This window comes from Lissotriton helveticus, chromosome 12 (assembly GCF_964261635.1).
Source record: "Lissotriton helveticus chromosome 12, aLisHel1.1, whole genome shotgun sequence".
Classification (NCBI taxonomy): Eukaryota; Metazoa; Chordata; class Amphibia; order Caudata; family Salamandridae; genus Lissotriton; species Lissotriton helveticus.
Window position 1 is genome coordinate 777,163,622 of NC_136073.1, and position 19,575 is coordinate 777,183,196.

The 19,575-nt window shown below is 40.8% G+C and overlaps 1 protein-coding gene across 1 annotated transcript in view; it reads right to left on the reverse strand.

Moving 5' to 3' along the window:
- Positions 1 to 19,575, reverse strand: part of LOC144798350 (cytochrome P450 2B1-like) — a 243,576-nt gene that overhangs the window by 121,893 nt on the left and 102,108 nt on the right. The window contains exon 5 of the mRNA XM_078669185.1: positions 7,742 to 7,902. Within this exon, the coding sequence (XP_078525311.1) occupies positions 7,742 to 7,902 (161 nt within the window). The remainder of the gene's footprint in view (positions 1 to 7,741; positions 7,903 to 19,575) is intronic.

Consider the following 19,575-nt stretch of genomic DNA (forward strand, 5'->3'; position numbering starts at 1 on the left):
AATGCGAGGATGAACAATTATATACCACCTTGTTCCGTAAGCCCACAGAACGAAATACCCTCCTGGAATACCACAGCGCACATCCAAGGGCTCTGAGGGACGGCCTTCCCTACGGGCAGTTCCGAAGGATCAGAAGAAATTTTAAATATAAAAACGATTTCTTTACAGAGGCCGAAATCCTATGCAAAAAATTAACATCCAGAGGCTACCCGAGAAACCTTGTAAGAAGGGCTATGAAAAGAGCGTGGTACACACATAGAGAACACCTGCTTGAACCCCACCCTAAAAAAGCCTTATCTAAAATCACTTGTGTTACCACTTTTAATACAGTCAGCAATAAGTTATCCAATCTTATTAAAAAACATTGGACTGTACTGTATCCTCTAGAGCTAAATACAGGTCTCCCCCTTTTCTCTTTTAAAAGAGGCCGAAACCTTAAAGACCATCTCGTGAGAGCAGCAATTTGTCCTACCAAGAACAACACAATTGAAACAAGCCTCAATCTACCACCTGTCTTAGGACATTTCAAATGTAATAATTGCATGGCATGCAAATTCACAAAGAACACTAAAGTATTCGAGTATGAAAGTTGTAAGCACACTCTCAATTTTTTCACCAATTGTAACTCGAAAAATGTCATTTATTGCATTGAATGTCCCTGCAAATTGCTCTACATTGGCCAAACGACCCAACAAGTTAAGACACGGATATCCCAACATAGAAGCAGGATTCGATGCAAAGTGACAACAGCTCCTCTTGTCGAACATTTCCTTGAATTAGGACACTCTGAAAATGACCTCAAGTGGCAAGTTATCGATAAACTTGCACCAAATGCAAGGGGTGGAAATCAACAGACTATCCTGAATCGCCTGGAATGTAAATGGATTTACTATTGCAAAAGTATTGAAAAAGGACTCAATTCCCTTGACGAATGGAACATGTGTATCTGATCACTATCTATGCGATATTCTCATGCTGCACCTGCGACCAAAATGAGCTGTCTATTGTTTATTATTATTGTTTATTGCAAAGTTGTAATGTGTTTTTTTAATATATGCTTGAACATACAGTAGTTGGAATTAATCTGTACCCCATCTCTAACCACACTTGCAATTAGTTAATTCAAAAAAAATCCATAAATTCGATTCCTTGACTCTTAAGGAGTCCTTCCTCAATATAAATTAATCTCTAACAAATTCCCACAATACCGATCCGATGATCGTTAAGGTAACCTTTTTTAAAAAAAACACCTGCACTGTTCATGGGTACTATAAACAGAATAAATGCCTTCATAGTAGCTTAAATGATAGACAAGTGCGTTAAAACAACACTGGCGCTTTACGCTGGTCCTCTAACACGCATGCGCGAACACAAGACGCTCTAGCGCGTGCGCGCGCAACCAGGAAGCATTGTTATTGCAGTCGCGACCCGGCATTCAGCGTGAGAGCAGCGAAAGCAGCGAGGCACTCAGATGCCCTCCTACAGCCGCCTACCCGCCTTGATTCAGTAAGTCCCCTGTCGGCCGCGCTCTAATTATGGGTTAAATCGATGGAACTGTAATTAATTTTCTGCACTCTTGCCCCGCAGTTCCAGGCGACCGACTCTACCAACAAGCTACCCTCTTCCATAGCGACTATAGCGCTAATCGGACCCCCAAGAAAAACTACGTTTCTTAATATACTCAGTAAGTTCCTTCCCCCTGCCTTTTCACTTTGCCAAAGGCTTTTAAACTGCTAGCTCCTTGTGTAAATACTTGAAATATTGCCCCGTAGGTTCCAGTAGGACCCTCAATTAAGCTAAATTGATCAGCCATCTTTACTACGGCAACAGATACCCCTTCGGATCCAGTAAGTCCAGCATTAATTGAGCCTCTGCTCTACTATTAATCTTGATACCTCCTTTGGCAATTATACTGTATCATGCCTTGCCCCATATTGTTGAAAACCAGCCACTATCATGACTTTTAGAAGCGCTATCGAGCATAGTCATTGACACTCTATTTGCTGCAGCGATAACATCGTGTCAGGCTAACGTTGGCCCAAGGCTAGACTGTACCACTGGAAAAAGCGACTACTATGACCATTAGAGCTCTGCAATAACTAAGAACTATCTGCATGCCCAATGCTCGAATCCCCAGAACGGATGTTTGAAATGACACCGGTTTTCTGTCTCCTCTAGAAATTTTCTCTGGCAAATTACCGATTACCCGGTTATTCTGAATCAAGTTTTTCTGTCCAGTTCAATTGCTCTAAAGCACAAAGTAAGTCATCTGCACAACGATAAGGACATTGCATGCTTTTACATGCTACCCCTTTTTAAGATAAATAAATATGCGCAGCACACATTGGTTGAGACTGCCAGGCGCCCCTTCACCTATCTTAAATCGAAATGTGCATGGAAATAAATCATGCCACTTGGGAGCACAAGAATCACTAAACTAAGAAAATGATTCTGTAGGTTCACATGTTAATTTTAATTTTAATCACTTCCTTGCAGCTTCAGGAGGCTCAACAGTCCTGATGATGATCTAAATTCATATAGATCGAAACGTCGTCGACCTACCCAAGGAAATACCCCCACTTCATTGTATATATCTCTGTGGTTTTTAACCTTGTTGTTGTGTGACATTTCGTTTTTTCACTATGTTCACTTGTGTCACGTTCAGCACCTTGTCACTCATTTGAGCACCTGAAAAACATTATGAAAATTGTTTAAAAAAAGAAATTAAAAAAGAAATTGAATAAAAGATTCTATATGAACCTACATCTCTAGCTCCCCAGCGTTAATTAATCATACGCTATACTCTTTTTTAGGACCTTATCAGGCCATCCTTGAACCATTGTTTTTCCAAAAAGTGCTTCTGTACTTTGGCCCCATTTAAAACTTGATTGGGTGGCGTCTGGCAATTTGCTAGTTTAATGGTAGGCAGAAAGCTTTGAATTCACCGTCTTTTTCCTAGGTTTTGATGGCGAAGTAAGAGGAGATATGGGTTGATCATTTTCTGGTACTTTCGAGTCTCCATTCAGCTTTTCCAGCTACAGGAGTCATGGATGTCATTTTCCAACTAGCAGGACACATCCCCATTTTAAGGACTACTTAATTGAACAAGGTGGGAGCACAGGATGTCCACTACTAGATGGAAGATTTTGAAGGTGCACAGTCAAATGGTGAACCTGATTTAGCATTAGCGTAAAGGTTCTGTGTCTTTTAGTCGGACAATATAGTACATTTATTGAGAGAAATGTCTTTGTGAGTTTCGAAATATTGCAGCGTTTCTTATCATTACCCAGGAAACTAGAGTAATTTTTTTTACATGTATCATTTAAAAAACTGGCAAGTTCATATCATAGCTGTTGTGAAGGGGTAATCCACATGCTTTAGCTCTGTGAGTTAAGGATAGATTGTACTATTTTGAACAGCTCTCCAGGAGGAATTGTGGCCTGTAAAAAGGTTGTAGAGTAAGAATTGCTTTTGGTTTTTTAATATTCTTCTTGTGTTTGCTCATTTCATCTCTTTATAGGCTTTTTTGGTCTTGATTATACTCTTCTCTTCAAGCCCTTTCCACTTTTTCACAGCGCCTTCTGCTTTCCTTCAGGGTATCCTTAAATCACGGGGCAGATGTAGTTGTTTTGCTTAGGGTTTGATTTACGCAAAGGTGCAATGCTATCTAGTGCTGCTTTTAGATTTGCTTTGAAGCTGTCCATGCTTTTGTTGATGATTTTATTGAAGAGGGAAGGTGTTTCCCTGCAGGCCTTGCTCAGATTATGTGGTGAGATGTTTAACCTGTTACAAGACTTTATCTCAAGGTTTGGTTTGGCCATATTGATGAGGGTGGGATGAACCCTAACTTGAAAGGGTATGGCTGCATGGTCAGGCTGGTTGGCTACCAAGGTCAAAATATTGCTGGAGATTACATGTAGCATATATCCTGCCTAGTCGTGGGTAGCATGATCACTTGTGTAAATCCCAGAGTTTTGAGGGAATCTAGGTATGTATTATCCATGTTCATCATATCCTATACACTGTAGTTTAAGTCACCTAGTATTATAAAATTGGGCTCTCTTAGTATCGCAGGTGCAGTTTATTCAAGTCAAATTAAATCCCAACAAAAAACAACTGGATAAGGCTAGAAAGCTATGGATGGCCTCACACAATAGTACGAACATTGTACCAAAACTGTGAAGATATTACACTGGATGAGCCGAAGAGAGGAAGAATCCCAACATATTACATGTTTCAGAAGTGAAGAGACAAATATATGTATGTCCACATCACGTACAGTACATACATTTCCTCTACTGTATAAGAAAACTAAACAGTAACTCTACATTTACATCAAACTATATGCTTCTCCCCTACAAAATCTCCCTCCAAACACTTACAGCGGACCAAAGCAAAACCTTAGATGGAACACTGAAAATATAGGAGGACTGCCAGTGCCATTGGCCAACTTGTGACTGAGAAATAACAGAGTTTCAATTGGCTCCTGATTGATTTCTTTACATGCCTATGAAGTATCCTCATTATAGCGCTACATGCCATGTTTTTAAAGGCAAAAGAGGAGGGAAGATTGTCTTTAGATATAGAAGAATCCCACATTGTGTGCCTCCAATGTCTGATCAGCCCCAGACCAAAGTATATCGTACACATCCATATCTCTAATCAACTGCAAAACTAAAATATGTGCCAAAATATTAGTCAACTGTTTCTACAACCAATCTTCACATATCAGGTTCCTCAGAAAAAAAGTACATTTATAAGTCCTATAAAACAACATATCCATTTTCTCTGTTTTTGATCAACTTTCAAAAAGCTTTCAATTGTCTGTCTGGGATCTATCAATTCCAGGACAATTGAGATTTGGACCAATGTTCATAGCATTCTCTAAACTACAATGTAGTACACCGAGGTAATGTCTACGAATTGGAGGGATACAGTCTGAACCATTAGAGCTCTATTTTGGAATGTTCCAGGGATGCCTGTTGTCACCTCTATTCTTTATTTGCTCTTGCATTAGAACAAGGAGCACTGCTACTTCGGCTAGATCTATACCTTCCCAGTTTCGGATGGACCGATAGAATTACAGATGTGTCTCTTCATACAGAAGACCGCTTATGATACCTCAACAGACCTGAATACTCAAGACCTAAGGTAAATCAAATATTGGATATGTTTGGTGAGCACATTGGCTTAAAGAAAAATTCCACTAAAGGCTACACTGCGTGAACTACACAGTTGAAGAAAATATGTGGGTTGCTCACAAAGGCTTTGTGGTGGGGTACCATGGCCCTAAATATATTAGACTACATATCAAAAAGACCAAAAAAGCAACAAGAGCTGATAATATAAGTCTACTGCTGGACCCCATTGATAGGGACACAAAGCACTGATCTAAACCCCCAGATTCGCTACATAGAAGAGTCGCCCTAATTAAAATGATCCTTTTACCAAAAATATTTTATATACTTTGGATTTATTGACATTGACTATGGACAGATATTTTTACAACCATGACTGAATGTCTAAGAGGCATCGTATGGCAGGGTGATCCCTCAGGAGGAGTATATATTAAATGCTACCAATCAGCATGACAGTGGACTGGGCATGGTAGACCACATATCATGCTATACAGTAACACTTTTAAGTATACTTCATGATTGGATCTATTGCCCAATTGATGACTCAGCATACTGCACTGAACTATGATCTATGGAAGGCAAACTCCCAATATAAAACTTATATGGAACTACCCTCCACTAGAAATGTCACCAGCAACAAAAACAGTCAAAAACATATGGTATGCTTCTCCAGAGCAGACTAATTGGACTGGTAATATAACGGGCCAAACCATACTTTGGCTTGATGCAAATCTAACACAGATACATACACTCAATGGCTTCCAGGGTTGAATCGCTTGGGTATGTCACACTTACCACCCATAAGTGGGATAAATGCATTAAATCCTTCAAAGTCCAAAAGCAAGAATTTGGTCTTCTGAATATCCAGTTTTTCTGGTCTTTGCAATTATGTCATATAATCTTTCCATACCTATTGTCCGATATTGACATTCGTAAACATAATGCCCTGGGCGTCAAACTCACTACATCACAGGTAGAATATCAGCATTACATAAGTCAGTCATTATAATTACCCATGACTAATTTTGCAAACTAGGAGAGGATTGGGAAAGGGACCTCGCCCAATTAAGTGAGGAGGAATGGAGGTTTGCTCAAATGGCTCGCAGAGATTTGGCTGTCTACCCAATATCGCTTAATACTTCTTAAATTTTACATAGAATCTATCTGACTCCACACAGGTTATGGTGAATGCAATGAGCCCCAAGACCATCCTGTCTCTGTTGCTCTACGGAAATGTCTTTCACATCATTTGATCCTATAGAATCATTCAACCCTTTTGGAATGCAAAAGTGGTCAGAATAGAAGAAGTTATGACCTTCTGGTTTCATTTAACACCCGAAAATTCCCTGATAAAACTACATCTGGTAAATTATTATGCAAGATATAGCCAAACCTGGAGAAATCCTAGTCTCTATAGCATATCAAAATAGAAAAAAAGGTATTGTTACATGCAGTATATTGAAAAAACTCATATATGAAGCATGTGGATGCACACGTTAACTTGGTCTGATGTGTGACAAATTGTGGGCGTACAGGGTGTGTGTGGATACTTACTGAACTTTAACTGCTTGTTCCCCTCCAACCATTTGCCCCCCTGGAAAAACAAACACTGATTGTACAGCATGGTTAAAAGTTTTTTTTTTAATGCAACATTAAGAGCAAATGCAGTCTGCGTCATAGTGCTTTTAATTTTCTTTACTTTAAGCCATGTTGTATGGCAGCTGTGCAGCTGTATAACATGATTAAAACACATTAACAACGCCAATACCTCTTGCATAGTCAAAACATATTGGCTTTGCCACAGCTTGTTAGCTTCTGTATCTTAAAATCTCACTAAAAAATTTATTCCTTTTAGGGGTATTAATTTTTTTAATTAAAAAAAATGTGAATCCTGAGAAAAGAGACATAACTTCACTTTAATCTTTTTTCCAGTGACTGTAGATAGGTTTATTAAAAAAGAAAATTGAATGGAAGATTTACATTCTCAATGTGGTGTGTGGGTTATAACTGTAGGAACATATGATGGAGAGCAGGGAGTTCAGATGGGAAAAACTTGGATGATGACAGCACAAAAACTACAATCCCACCAGAAAGAAGCAGCAGCAACACGGACAACGAGGAAGAAAAAGGAACACGGATAACGAGAAAGAAGAAACAAGAAGCAGCATGGACAACAAGGAAGAAGAAAGTAAAAAAAAGAGTACCTCAATCCCAGCATGAGGGCACTAATCATGATGAAACAATCAGTACTTGGTCAATGTGCCACACAAAAGAAGAGGAAGTGAAGCCAGCACATTCTGGCCAATTAGGAAACAGCAAATAAGAGTGACAATGAAGCCAATGAATGGTAAGCAATTGGCGCTCTCTAAGCCCCTTCCTTGTACACAATATCTCTTGCAAGCTAGAGCGCATAGGTGCTGTCTTTCGCGAGACTTAAAAATATATAAATACTGTATCTCAGCAGTTGGACAGATTATTACAGTACAATATGTAACATAATAGAGGTACTTGATTTTGAGTATTTTGAGTATATCTTATAACGACAATTTACAACGTAAGTATTTAAAAGGAAGAAAATGCCACATGTACTGAACCAACCTTACCTGCGCTGCCATCCCCCCAGCAAGATGAATGTTACTTGTGATCAGCTGAAGAAGATCTTGGAATTTGACATCACTGTACTCAAACCGATTCCCAAACACGAGTGAGCATATTATGTTTGAGACAGCATTGATTATTTTGAAATGTGGATCAAATGGCAGACCTGCATACAAATGACAGAAAAATAAGTTACTGAACTGGGAAATTAAAGAGTCATTACCTTACACAAGGGTTCACATTGCTAACTCTTGTAGGTACAGCATGCTGATGGTGCATTTAATGCTCATAAACCAGTGATCCTTTTGACTTTCACAGGCTTCCAGGGGTGTGTAAATGATTTGATTGTCTGAAGCAGTTTTGTGTTTCTCAAACCTGACTAACTGTTAGTCACAACCTGACTAACTGAATGATAATATTACGAAGGCACTGCACCCCTCAAGGAGCTAGCCCTTTAGATACTGAATGCCGCCAAATGCTGTTAGGTACAAAACAACCAGCAGACAATGCAAGCTGATTTAACCTTGGGCACAAGATTTTTCCTTCCATTTTATTTATTTCGTTTTGTGAAACGTTGTTGCACTAAATATACAAAAGGTCAATATAATTTGTAAGAGCAGCAACCACCATGATTATATGACATAAATAAACAAAACACATTTTCTTAACTTAGCTCTGTTTCTAAAGTACATTATTTGAAGTGCAAAAAATGGAGGATAATAATTATGGAATGGCACGAGAGTTCATAAATATAGCCTACTCAAGATATCAATGTCTGCATTCACAAAGCAATCTGATCCAAAATACATTTCAATTGTGTTCCAGCTCGTCCATTTCTTAATTCTCCTTTCCCTCGGACAATTATTGTCAACTTTGCTGATGTAAGGGTCAAAGAAACTATTCTATCACAAGCCTTTAAGCAGAGACAATTCTATGCAAATCCTACTACTAAATGTCGGATTTTCTCCGATATGTCAGCGGCCGCAGCAAGACGGAGAAAAGACTTTGTAAAAATGTTACAATTATTCAAAGAGAAAAGTGTCCAAGCATCAATGGCACAGCAGGCAAAGTTAAAAGTCTTGATAAAAGGCAAATTCTATTTGTTTACAGACGTTGATGAGGCACGTGAGATGCTTAATCAACTGCAGAGTTAATGTAAATACGAGGGGGAGGAACAGGGAGGTCACAGAGTTAGAGGCGCAACAACAAGGCGCCTCCATGAGAGGGGTGAGTGTCAGGTGGCCAGCGTGGGGTGAGGGTGATGGGCAAGGCCACAGGACTAGGTGCTGGAGGGGAGCACCTGAGAAGGGCTGTGGGGTGGGGGGTGGGGAAAAAAAAAGAAAAAAAATTGAAGTTTTTGTTGGATTTTGATGGAAAAATAAGTTGGAAAAATGCATGTTTTTTTGAGCTATTATTGAGTTATACATATGTCTATCGGGGGGCTTAGAGTGATTTCTTTCAACATTAATGGGCTGAATAATAAAGAAAAAATGCGAGCAATTGAGCACTGGGTTAAGTCAGAACGACCAGCTGTCGTATTGCTTCAAGAAACTCCTATATCTGCAGCTAAAATCAACTCTTTTTCTATGTTTAAAACCTGGTCGGAATACAGAGGTTTTTCATGTGCCCAAGAGTCTAAAAGTGGGGTTGCTATCTTTCTTAATCAGAATTTAGATGTAGAAATTGTACAGTATGAAGATGGGGGGACGGGACGGTGGTGTTGGGTTACGTGCCTAATAAAAGGCAGGAAAAGACCAATTACATTCGTTAGTTTCTATGCCCCCGTGGAAGACTGCGCCCCAATTTATGACGAGTTATTTCAATCCTTATTGTTAGTCAGGGGGGACATAGTGATAGGTGGGGATTTCAATATCCTTATAGATTTAAAATTAGATTCCAGCAGTAGGCCAAGAAAACAATCTAAACCAAAATCAAGAAGATCCATTATGCAGAATATATCTTTACTGGATCTTTGTGACCCGTGGCGTGCTAAATTTCCACAGAAAAAAGAATTTACATGTTGGTCAGGGAGACATAAATCATCATCGCGATTAGATTTTTTTTTAGCTTCAAGATTATTAACATTTTCCTATCAAAAATGCTTTCATAATGGTTTTTCAGACCAGGCAATGCTGCTAATTGAATTTAAAATAGGTGAAGAGATGAAATCATTAAAAAGATGGATATTTAATAAAATGCACTTGCAGGATAGTAACTGGGTTTCTTTTTTAGAGTTAGAAATCTCTGAGTTTATAGCTCACAATCTACAGACAGCCCCACTTCACATTGTTTGGGACTCACTAAAAGCTTTTATTCGTGGGATCATAATTAGTGAAGATGCAGAAGAATGGCGTATTCTTAAACAAACTAAGACCTTACTCTATCAAAAAATCCACTCACTTACTCTGCGGCGTCAAGTGAACCCCTCGAGTGATGTGCAAAAAGAATTAAATGAGGTTAAACGTGAACTTAACACGCTCCTTTTTTCTCAGAGTGAACAGCAATTCTTAATAAACTCTCAGAGGGTTTACGAGGAGAGTAATTTCTCCGGGAAGCTCCTTGCCTGGCAAGCAAAAGAGCAAGCCGCCGCAAAATTAATCCATTCTTTAAAATGCCCTGTCACTCAAGTTGTAGTTTCACAGACGGATGCCATTGGTACCATTATGTTGTCCCACTATAAACAGATATATAGTCAGCAGCAAATTATAGATCACTCTAAGCTCAAAAATGTTTTAACCAAGCATAATATGCCCTCCCTAGCACAGATAGATAGTGATTCAATGCAACGGTTATTTACCAAACCAGAAGTAGAACTAGTGGTTAAAAACTTACCAATTGGTAAAGCTTGTGGCCCGGCTGAATTTTTTAAGAGTTTTTTCGCTCCGCTCTCTGATTTATTATTGCAATTATTCAACTATATGTTAATGGGTGGTCAAGTTCCGGATTCTTTTGGGGAGGGGACCGTTGTTAGTTTTCCTAAAAAAGGTAAAGATTCAAAAGACCCTAACTCATACCGACCTATTACACTACTCAATACCGACTATAAAATCCTTACGAAATTACTAGCAATACGTTTTAATTCAATTGCAACAGATCTTATCCACCCAGATCAGAATGGTTTTGTGGCAGGCCGGCAATTAGCAACTAATACCCATTTTCTTACAGAAGCGTTAGATTATTTTCAAGTTAAAAAAGTCCCGGCCTTAATTTTATTACTAGATGCGGAGAAGGCTTTTGATTTAGTAGTCTGGTCAACTTTATTTGTTATTTTAAAACACTTTGGTATCCCTTCACAAATTATTAGTTTAATTCGAAATTTATACACGGGTGCTAGAGCAAATATAATTATAAATTCTGCTATGGTGTATGGTGGGCGCAGTTTCGGTTGAACGGGGCACCAGACAGGGTTGCCCCTTATCCCCTATCCTTTTTGCTTTTTTTATTGAACCGCTAGCCATTGCTATCCGTGAATCTGTAAATATCCCTCCACCTATTACATCTATGGCAAAAATTAAACTCTATGCTGATGATATCATGTTGATAATTAAGACGGATATCCATTCTCAAACCGCTGTCTTGCAGCTCTTTAAAGATTTTGAGGCTCTATGAGGATACCGAATTAACAAAGAAAAACCTGAAATTTTAGTATGTGGAGGAGGGGAGGTGGTTTTACACGCGGATTTAGCTGGCTGTATCAATTCAAGACCAAAACGATATTTAGGGGTTATGTTTTCTACCTTGGTTTCTGAGTTATTTACGTTGAATTTTGACCCACTTGTACGAAAAGTCCAATCCTTATTTACTAGATGGGGCTCACTACCACTTTCTATTATGGGACGGGTGGCACTGATAAAGATGTCTGTTTTACCACTATTCAATTTTTTATTTTCAGCTGTCCCATGCTTTCTACCCAGTAGCCTTTTTTCCAAAGTAGAATCTTTATTTTTGAATTTCATATGGGCTAAAAAACGCCCCAGGATAGCAATAAAGATACTTTACGTAGATACTGAACTGGGAGGCCTATCTCTTCCCAATCTCAGAGATTATTATAGCGCATATTTTGCTCAGTATTTAGAACGATTTAAATCAGAAAAACAGAATCCAAATTGTTTTATTAATTTTTTCTTTAACAAAATTAGTCAAGAGGCTCACACCCCTGTTCCTTTGCACATCCCTAAATCACCAAAACTTACTCGATATAAAATAATGTATTGGTTTTTTAAACGTCGGGACGCTCTCCTGAAAAAATATTCTCTTCCGCAGTTTAATTCTAGAACTCCTCTAAGGAATGCTCTCATTTTTATGAGAATTAATATCGGATCAGATATTGTTTGTCAATGGGAGCGAGCTGGGTTTAGTACTTTATTTGACTTTATAAGAGAAGGGACTTGGCTGTCACCAAGAGAAATGCAACAATTAATCCCAGGGAAGTTTATGTTATTTAACTCATATGTTTCGATTTTTAAAGCTCTGGGGCAAGTGGAAGTAAGAATGATTGATTCTCCTTGTCAGCTGTGGGATGATCTATTTCTGATTTCTCAGAATAAGAAACCAGGAGCATGGAAACGTTATTTAGCTCAATACACTGATTTGGACCTTAGTGTAAGATCCATTAAAAAATGGCAAGAACAAGAAAATCATGTTCTTACCATGAATACCTGGAACTGTATAAACAAATTGAATTTCAGTGTTCTTTGTGGATCTAATTGGAGAAGAATGATTTTTTTTACTAAATGGCTTCTTTATCGAACTCCTGCTGTCATCTCAAAAATGTATACGAACGTTAGTGCTGTCTGTTTTAGATGTAAGCAACATAGTCCTGCTAATTGGTCCCACATTACAATTCACTGTATTAAAATCGTTCCTTTTTGGACTGAGATATTCGAATACTTACAAAAGTTTTGTGGGATTCAGATTGATTATAATGTTAAGTTAATACTTTATGGATATGACAGTGAACTCGGCTTGTTTGGACAGTCGGTTAAACTATTATTTATTGTGATGGCAGTTGCGAGGTCCTTGGTTCTGCAGAATTGGAAATCAACTCAAGCTCCTTTGTTTAATATTTGGCTTCAGAAAATGAGAAATGTTAGAACAAGCGAATTTCGTTATGCAAAGCGAATTGGGGGGATAAGGAAATTTGATAAAATTTGGAAATTATTTTTTGAGTAATTTTGGAAACTGTATTATGTAAACTGATTTTGAATTGTATGGATGTCAAAATATGCATTTTCTTTACTAGTTGAAACTTGATACAAAAACTTCAATAATAAAATGTGTTAAAAAAATCAAATGTGGACTTTCAACATTATTCTGTATGATACCCATCTCTAATCTAGAAAGGTCTATGAACTGCTTCCATCATTCATACGTAAGTGGAGGTTACTATCTAGTCATAATCTTTCAATATAGAGTCTTGCCATGACAACAGTCACTACGACAATTCCAAACATTTAGTGGGAATTATAGTGAAAAGCCAAGTAATATCTTTCGATAACTTTATTTCGGTCTCAATGGACCATAAAAGTACATAATAAAATACGTGCATAGCAAGAATTAAAATAATAAATACCATTACAAATTCAAATTCAAACACATCATAAAAATACACATAATTAGAGCTTTAAAACTATAACTCCAACCAGTGACTTAATACCTGATTAAACATTTTAGTTCTTTTATCGAAATATTTCATTACAGTTTAAAACAAAATAATTCCTAGCGCCCGATTGCTGCATCAATAAATTTCCTACGTCTGTACCACATTCCATTCAAAAAGCGCGAGACAGCAAAGATGAAAGGAGGGTGCGTATCATACTTAAGGACCCTGGATGCCTGGGCACACTGGCGGAACTAGATTTCTACAAATAGGTATCACCCATCTTTTACCTACAACTGGATACGCTGGACAGAAAAAAAGGACGTGAGTTTCATGTTCCAAGTGGTATTCACAAGCTGGGCAATCAGTGCTCTTGTTACTGTCCCATTTGCAAGTGAACTCCCTTAATGGAAGAGTACCCAACCTAAATTGCATATATAGTTTTCTTGCTAAATAAAGGTAGATCAGATCTAAAAATTCTTCCTTTTTGTACTCTACTTTAACTTGGAGAAACTCAGTAGTCAATCTCTCCCTTTCAGAACTCGCATGGAGGGTTGCTAAATTATGGTCCCTGAACTGGGAAGCCAGATCGGCCTTAGCTAACACTGGGCAGGCTATATCGGGGGTTTTCCAAAGTTCCGGTAGCCCAATCTTAATACAAGTAGCCTTAATGTGGGATAACCACGAGATTTTCTTACTTTTCAAAACATCCCAGATTTCCCAGAATTCATTCTTATAGCAAACAAGTTCAGGCACAGACCATAGTCTTCTCCAGTACATTAACGGGCGTAGCGCCATTACCTCCTCAATAGGGAGTAGCACTTGATCCATGCGAAGGGGTACAAGAGGGGTGCTCATTGGGAGCCCCAGTGGATTCCTCAAAAATGCATGTTCTACATTCGCAAGGTTGGTGGATTTTTGCTGCCCCCACAATTTGACCCCATAGAGAGCGGCCGATCTGGCCTGCATGTTATAGATTTCAATAACAGGAGCAGCGGGCTGGAACTCAGACCCTTTCTGGAGTTTCTGGATCCCCCTCACTACTTTAGTTAACTTAAGTGCTGCCTTGGCTATCTGGGTATCCCATTCCAAGTGTTCTTCCTGGGTAATACCCAAGTACTCGAAGGTCTTAACTCGCTCCAGAGGGATTCTGCATAAAAGGGGATTCGGGCGTACCTGTCTGGGGGGGTTAAAAATCATAAACATAGTTTTATCTAAGTTTATCTCCAGACCCCAGGTGGCACAAAAGTCAGCAAAACCATCCAAGGTTCGTTGGATGCCCGTTGATGTCTTGGACAACAACAAGGTGTCGTCCGTGAACATCATAGCATGCACCCTACCTGTAACTAGCCTCGGGGCATCAATGTCCTTTACTCCATTGAGGTGGTTAATAAGCCCATTAATGTATAGGCTGAACAGGGTGGGGGCCAGGACACACCCCTGGCGCACCCCCTGGTTTACAGGAAAACGAGATGACAATACGCCCTGCTTCCCACACCGAACCTACGCGTACATGCCAGTATGGAGCCTAATCAGTACATTTAGGAGATATAAGGGTAATCCAAGCTCTAATAGTACCCTCCACAATTTGTCCCTGGGGACCAGGTCAAACGATGACCGCAGGCCAACGAAAATCGTGTAGAGGCTGCCACCCTCAACGATTACCGTTTTCCAGTATATAACCTGGAGTCTAACGATCTGGTACACACGAGGTACTCAACCTAAATCCAGCCTGATAGGGGGTCAAAATCTCCTTTTCCTCCATCCAACTCTGTACTCTATCTAGAATGATTCGTCCCATCAATTTTTGGGTAACGTCAATCAGGCTAATAGGCCTGTAGTTGGACGGTTTAAGAGGACAGCCTTTTTTATAAATAGGAACTATTTCGGCACCGCGCTAAGTATCTGGAGGGTCCATTCCTTTTAGTATGGCATTGAAAAGGACACGTAGATATGGAACCCATATTTCCGGTTCGGACCGAAATAAGTCCCCCGGTAGTTCATCCAGGCCAGGCGCCTTATTGGGAACTAATTTTGAAATAGCAGCCTCTACCTCCAGGGAAGTAATCTCACAGACCCACTCCAGTCAATGCTCGTGGAGGATGCCTGGGATCGGAGTTGTAGGGCCATCGTCACTCGAGTGTGCGTACAGAGCTCCGAAGTGAGCTTCCCAGGCTGTCGCAGCTATATTTGGTGCTGTTGCTATTTTGCCCTCTCTGCTCCCACAACTAACAATTGTCCAAAATGATTTTAAATCTTTGGACATAAGTGCAATTCTAAGGTCTTCCCAGTTATCAGCTTCCCACTCTTTCTTTTGTTTTTGGGTAACCTGCTTATACATAAGCCAACAATGCTTTATCCTTGTCTTGTCCTTTATTTTTACCGCAAGTGTCAAGTCTTTTTTTTGCTTTCCTGCATTTAGCATTGTACCATGGGTGAACCGAGACTGGTTTTACCTTTTTGCTTCCTTCTTTCTGGAACACATCGGAGAGTTCCAAGAGTATTCCCAAGGGCTTATCCTCTGATCCTGGATATGGGGCAATTGCCTCCGCCTCTCCCATATCTCTTAAGTGAGGCAAGACCCTTTAGTATATTTTAGCAAGTTTTTTAGGCTAACCCCGTATATATGTGGCCATTTAACTCTCCGCCTGTTGTTGGTTAACATGAGCGGTGGATCTAGTGAGTTAGGCTCAGAGTTTGGGTTAAGTAACCCCAGACTCCCTGGTTTAAGCATCATAACAAGAGGGTTATGATCACTGTCTTTCCTAGAAAGAATCTGGAAATCCAGGATCATATCCCATGACCTGGGTTCCACCAAGATATAGTCCCGTATGGAGTTTTTCCCTTCTCTTTTTAAAGTCATTCGGCCAGGTCTATCCGATTTGGTCCTCCCATTGCAGGCCCTAAGAGAGGCCACAAGCATGAGAGAGTTGATTTGGAGGACCAACGGCGTCCATGCTCTAACTACCGGAATCTGTGGTTCCAGAATATACCAGTACAGGTCCTCTTCGTCTGGGCCATCTATACTTACATCGGAGAGGGGCTCGAACTGACAGTTGAAATCACCTTCCACTATTAGAGTAACTGCTGGGTCAAGGGTTAAAAGGAACTGTCTAAGCTGGTCAATGACTCCAGACTCCTTCCCACTCTGTGAGGGCCGTGAATAGAAATTTATTAAGGCAGTTTGTCTATTTTCTGGAAGTGTTAGGAGGACGCACTGCACATCAGGAGAGCAAGTTGGAATCTGCACTGCCTTAGCACCCAGGTGGACACCCACCCAGATGCTTAGTCCCCCCGAGGGGCTACCCCTACCCTCCGTTGTTGCCGATATGCTAAAGGTAGAGAACCCACTCCACTGTATATCATCCAGAGCCCATGTTTCCTGGAATGGACATACGTCACAATTTTCCATGAATGATCCCCAGTCTGGACATGCCAGTTTATTCTTGACCCCAGCTACATTCCAGCAGAGGATTTTGATAGTTTCGTTGGGCTTTCTCCCACAATTTCCATCTGTGCTCTATTGTGGATGTCGTCCCTGATAAGCAGGGCATCGGTCGACTTCCCATTCCCACTGGAATTTGGCCCCTTCACCTGTGTCACCCTATCATATATCCTTCCCTCTTCCAGCAGGGAGGCCACACAACTAGTATCCTCCTGAATAGTTGATAAAGACACTCCAGGCACTACCCCACTACCCCCTACCCAGGCACCTAGTAGCCTCTCTAGCTGGCCCATCTCCCTGGGAGCTAGATGGAATAATGGAGCGGACATTTGACTCTAGGCCTTCTCTGGCTAGTAAAAGGCCCTGCGCATCAGTGTGGGGAAAGGGGACAAGTAGCTCTTTGGTCGTCAGTCAATTTGGTCTAAAACACTATATCTATATCTAAGGGAGCAAATCACCTCTAAAGGTGTAGGTGTTCGCTCCCTTCCGAGCAGCTTGCTCAACCTGTACCCCAAGGTATCACCATTCCCCCAAGACTGGCCGCCTCTAGAATCACTATGGGAGGCAGGATAGAAATACGTTAGGGGGAGGGATTGAATTTGTGTTCCATGGGGTACTGTGGCCCGGATACAGATATAATCCACCACCCGACTATTCCTGAAATTGACTACAACGCAGTCTCCCCTTATGTTTTTTACCTGAGGCCCCACCCAGCCCACGCGTCAAGCAAAAAGAATTTAGCTGGATATGTTTGGGGGAAGTGGCCTATTGGTGTTCAGCCAATGAATACACTTGTTTTTAAGGACACCATAGTCCTCCCTTTTACCCTGTTGCAAACCTGGAACCCCTGCGAGAACTATCACATATGGTACAGACTCAGGGGGGAGATCTAAACATTTGTGTCCTAAGACATGGACACCAAGGATAGTACTACTACTAGGTGGGAGTTGTAAATGTTCTGTCCCTCTGCCCCCCCCTCAGTCACATTGGCCCCACTAAGTTGTTATTCACAGTACTAGCATTGGGTAAAACTAGGTGATCAATGACCGTAGCGATTGGGGGGGATGTATCTGCAAGATTTTTCATTTCAGACAGGACAGGAAGATGACAAACCATGTTCTCAGACCTAATTGGTCTTTCAATAGTGTCTATACCAGCAGTTGCACGTAAGCCGCCCTCCCCAACTGCACTGCCGCGAGCAATTGTTCAAAACACGAAAGCCTGCTTTCTATGACGTTCAGTCTGTCATGAAGTGGAAGGCATGACTTGATGAAAATATTTTCCAATTTAGCCCAAAAGTCTTCTCCAAACTCCGAAAGGCACACAACATCAGGAGTCGGTGGGCGCGTAAGCACTTGGTCGTTCGGCTTTTCTGGCACTGGACTATTGGTAGTTGTAGATAATGGTCCTTCCCCCATGTTATTGCGTTTCTGGATTTTTGCTTTCCTGCTATATGCGGGAGCTCCTCCACGCTTCCTCTTAGAGACTGTAGCAGCAGTTTTGGCTCCCACATTAGAGTTGCTAGCAGATCGAGTTTGCAGTCTAGGTATGGGTGCGCCCTGAGGGTCAGGATCTTGAGCGAAAACACATTGGACAATAGATGCAATATCTACGTTGGCTGGGAGATCGGAGGGTACGGTTTCTATTTGAACTTGTTGGCGACCCTCTCTGTGGTCGCCCGAGGAGGCAGTAGCTTTAGTTCCCAGCCGATTTGGTGATAGTGCCTTAGCCAGGCGCCCCAGGGACGAGCGTTTGTCAAAGGCGGGATCCATAGATAACCTCCTTTCTGTTATTGCTATTTCATGTGCGAGCACGGAGGAGGCCCTATTGAGGAACTGGTCCAAGATCCCTACTATCAACCCACCAGGGATAGACTTTCTACCCTGTCCCACCTTAGAGGAAGCCATTACAGAATTTAATTGAGGCAGCTATTCCTTGAAACAAATGCAGTCGTCCTTATAAACCAAGAACAAGGCGTCGATCTGCACAATCAACCGTGCTGAATGGTAACTAACCTTGGAAATAGGTTGGTTGTAGATGAAAGGGGGTGGCCTGTCCCGTCCTCGCTCGTCCTCGAACGGGCACAAACGGGTCCGGGCTTCGCTCGGCGCGCGCCCCGTGGAGTGGGGGTGTTGCCGAAAATATAGGCAAAGGGCTGCGGGGGAGGGGCCCAGGTGATGATGGTTGCTCCCTCCAGGCAGGCAATCAGCAATGGGTCCCAGGAAGCACGAAAACACCGCTGCGAGTGGCAAGTAATATCAGCTTTGCAGAGGGATAGTGAGAACATGTGAGCAATTTACAGAGCTCCTGGAACACAGGAGTCCAAAAACCAGGATCGTTATGTTATTGATAAATGAGTCAATTGAGTAGCTGTGGTGAGGAACCAAAATCACAATCATTACGACAAAGCCATGGACGACTCCTTTAGTGGAATAGTATGTATATATCTTGAATACATTTGCTGTGATGGATCTAGAGATGTGAAACAGTGAGAATTATGTGCGCTATAATTATACTTTTAGATACTTCATCTTCGGGAATCATTTCACCTAGTCGGACCATCCATCTTTTCAACAGGTGCTGCAAATTATCTAGCTGTTCCTCCAGCAATGAATGATATACCCGGACAGTAATACTTTTGCAATTTAAGGTAGCAAGGTCAGCAAAGGTGAATTGTGCCAGGTTCATGTTAGAATGCGAGATTTGAGGAAAATACTCAACTATATTTATATCCGTGAAGAAGCATAAAGTAGAGATTGGATATAACAAAGATAGCAATGTGAAAGAGTGGAAAA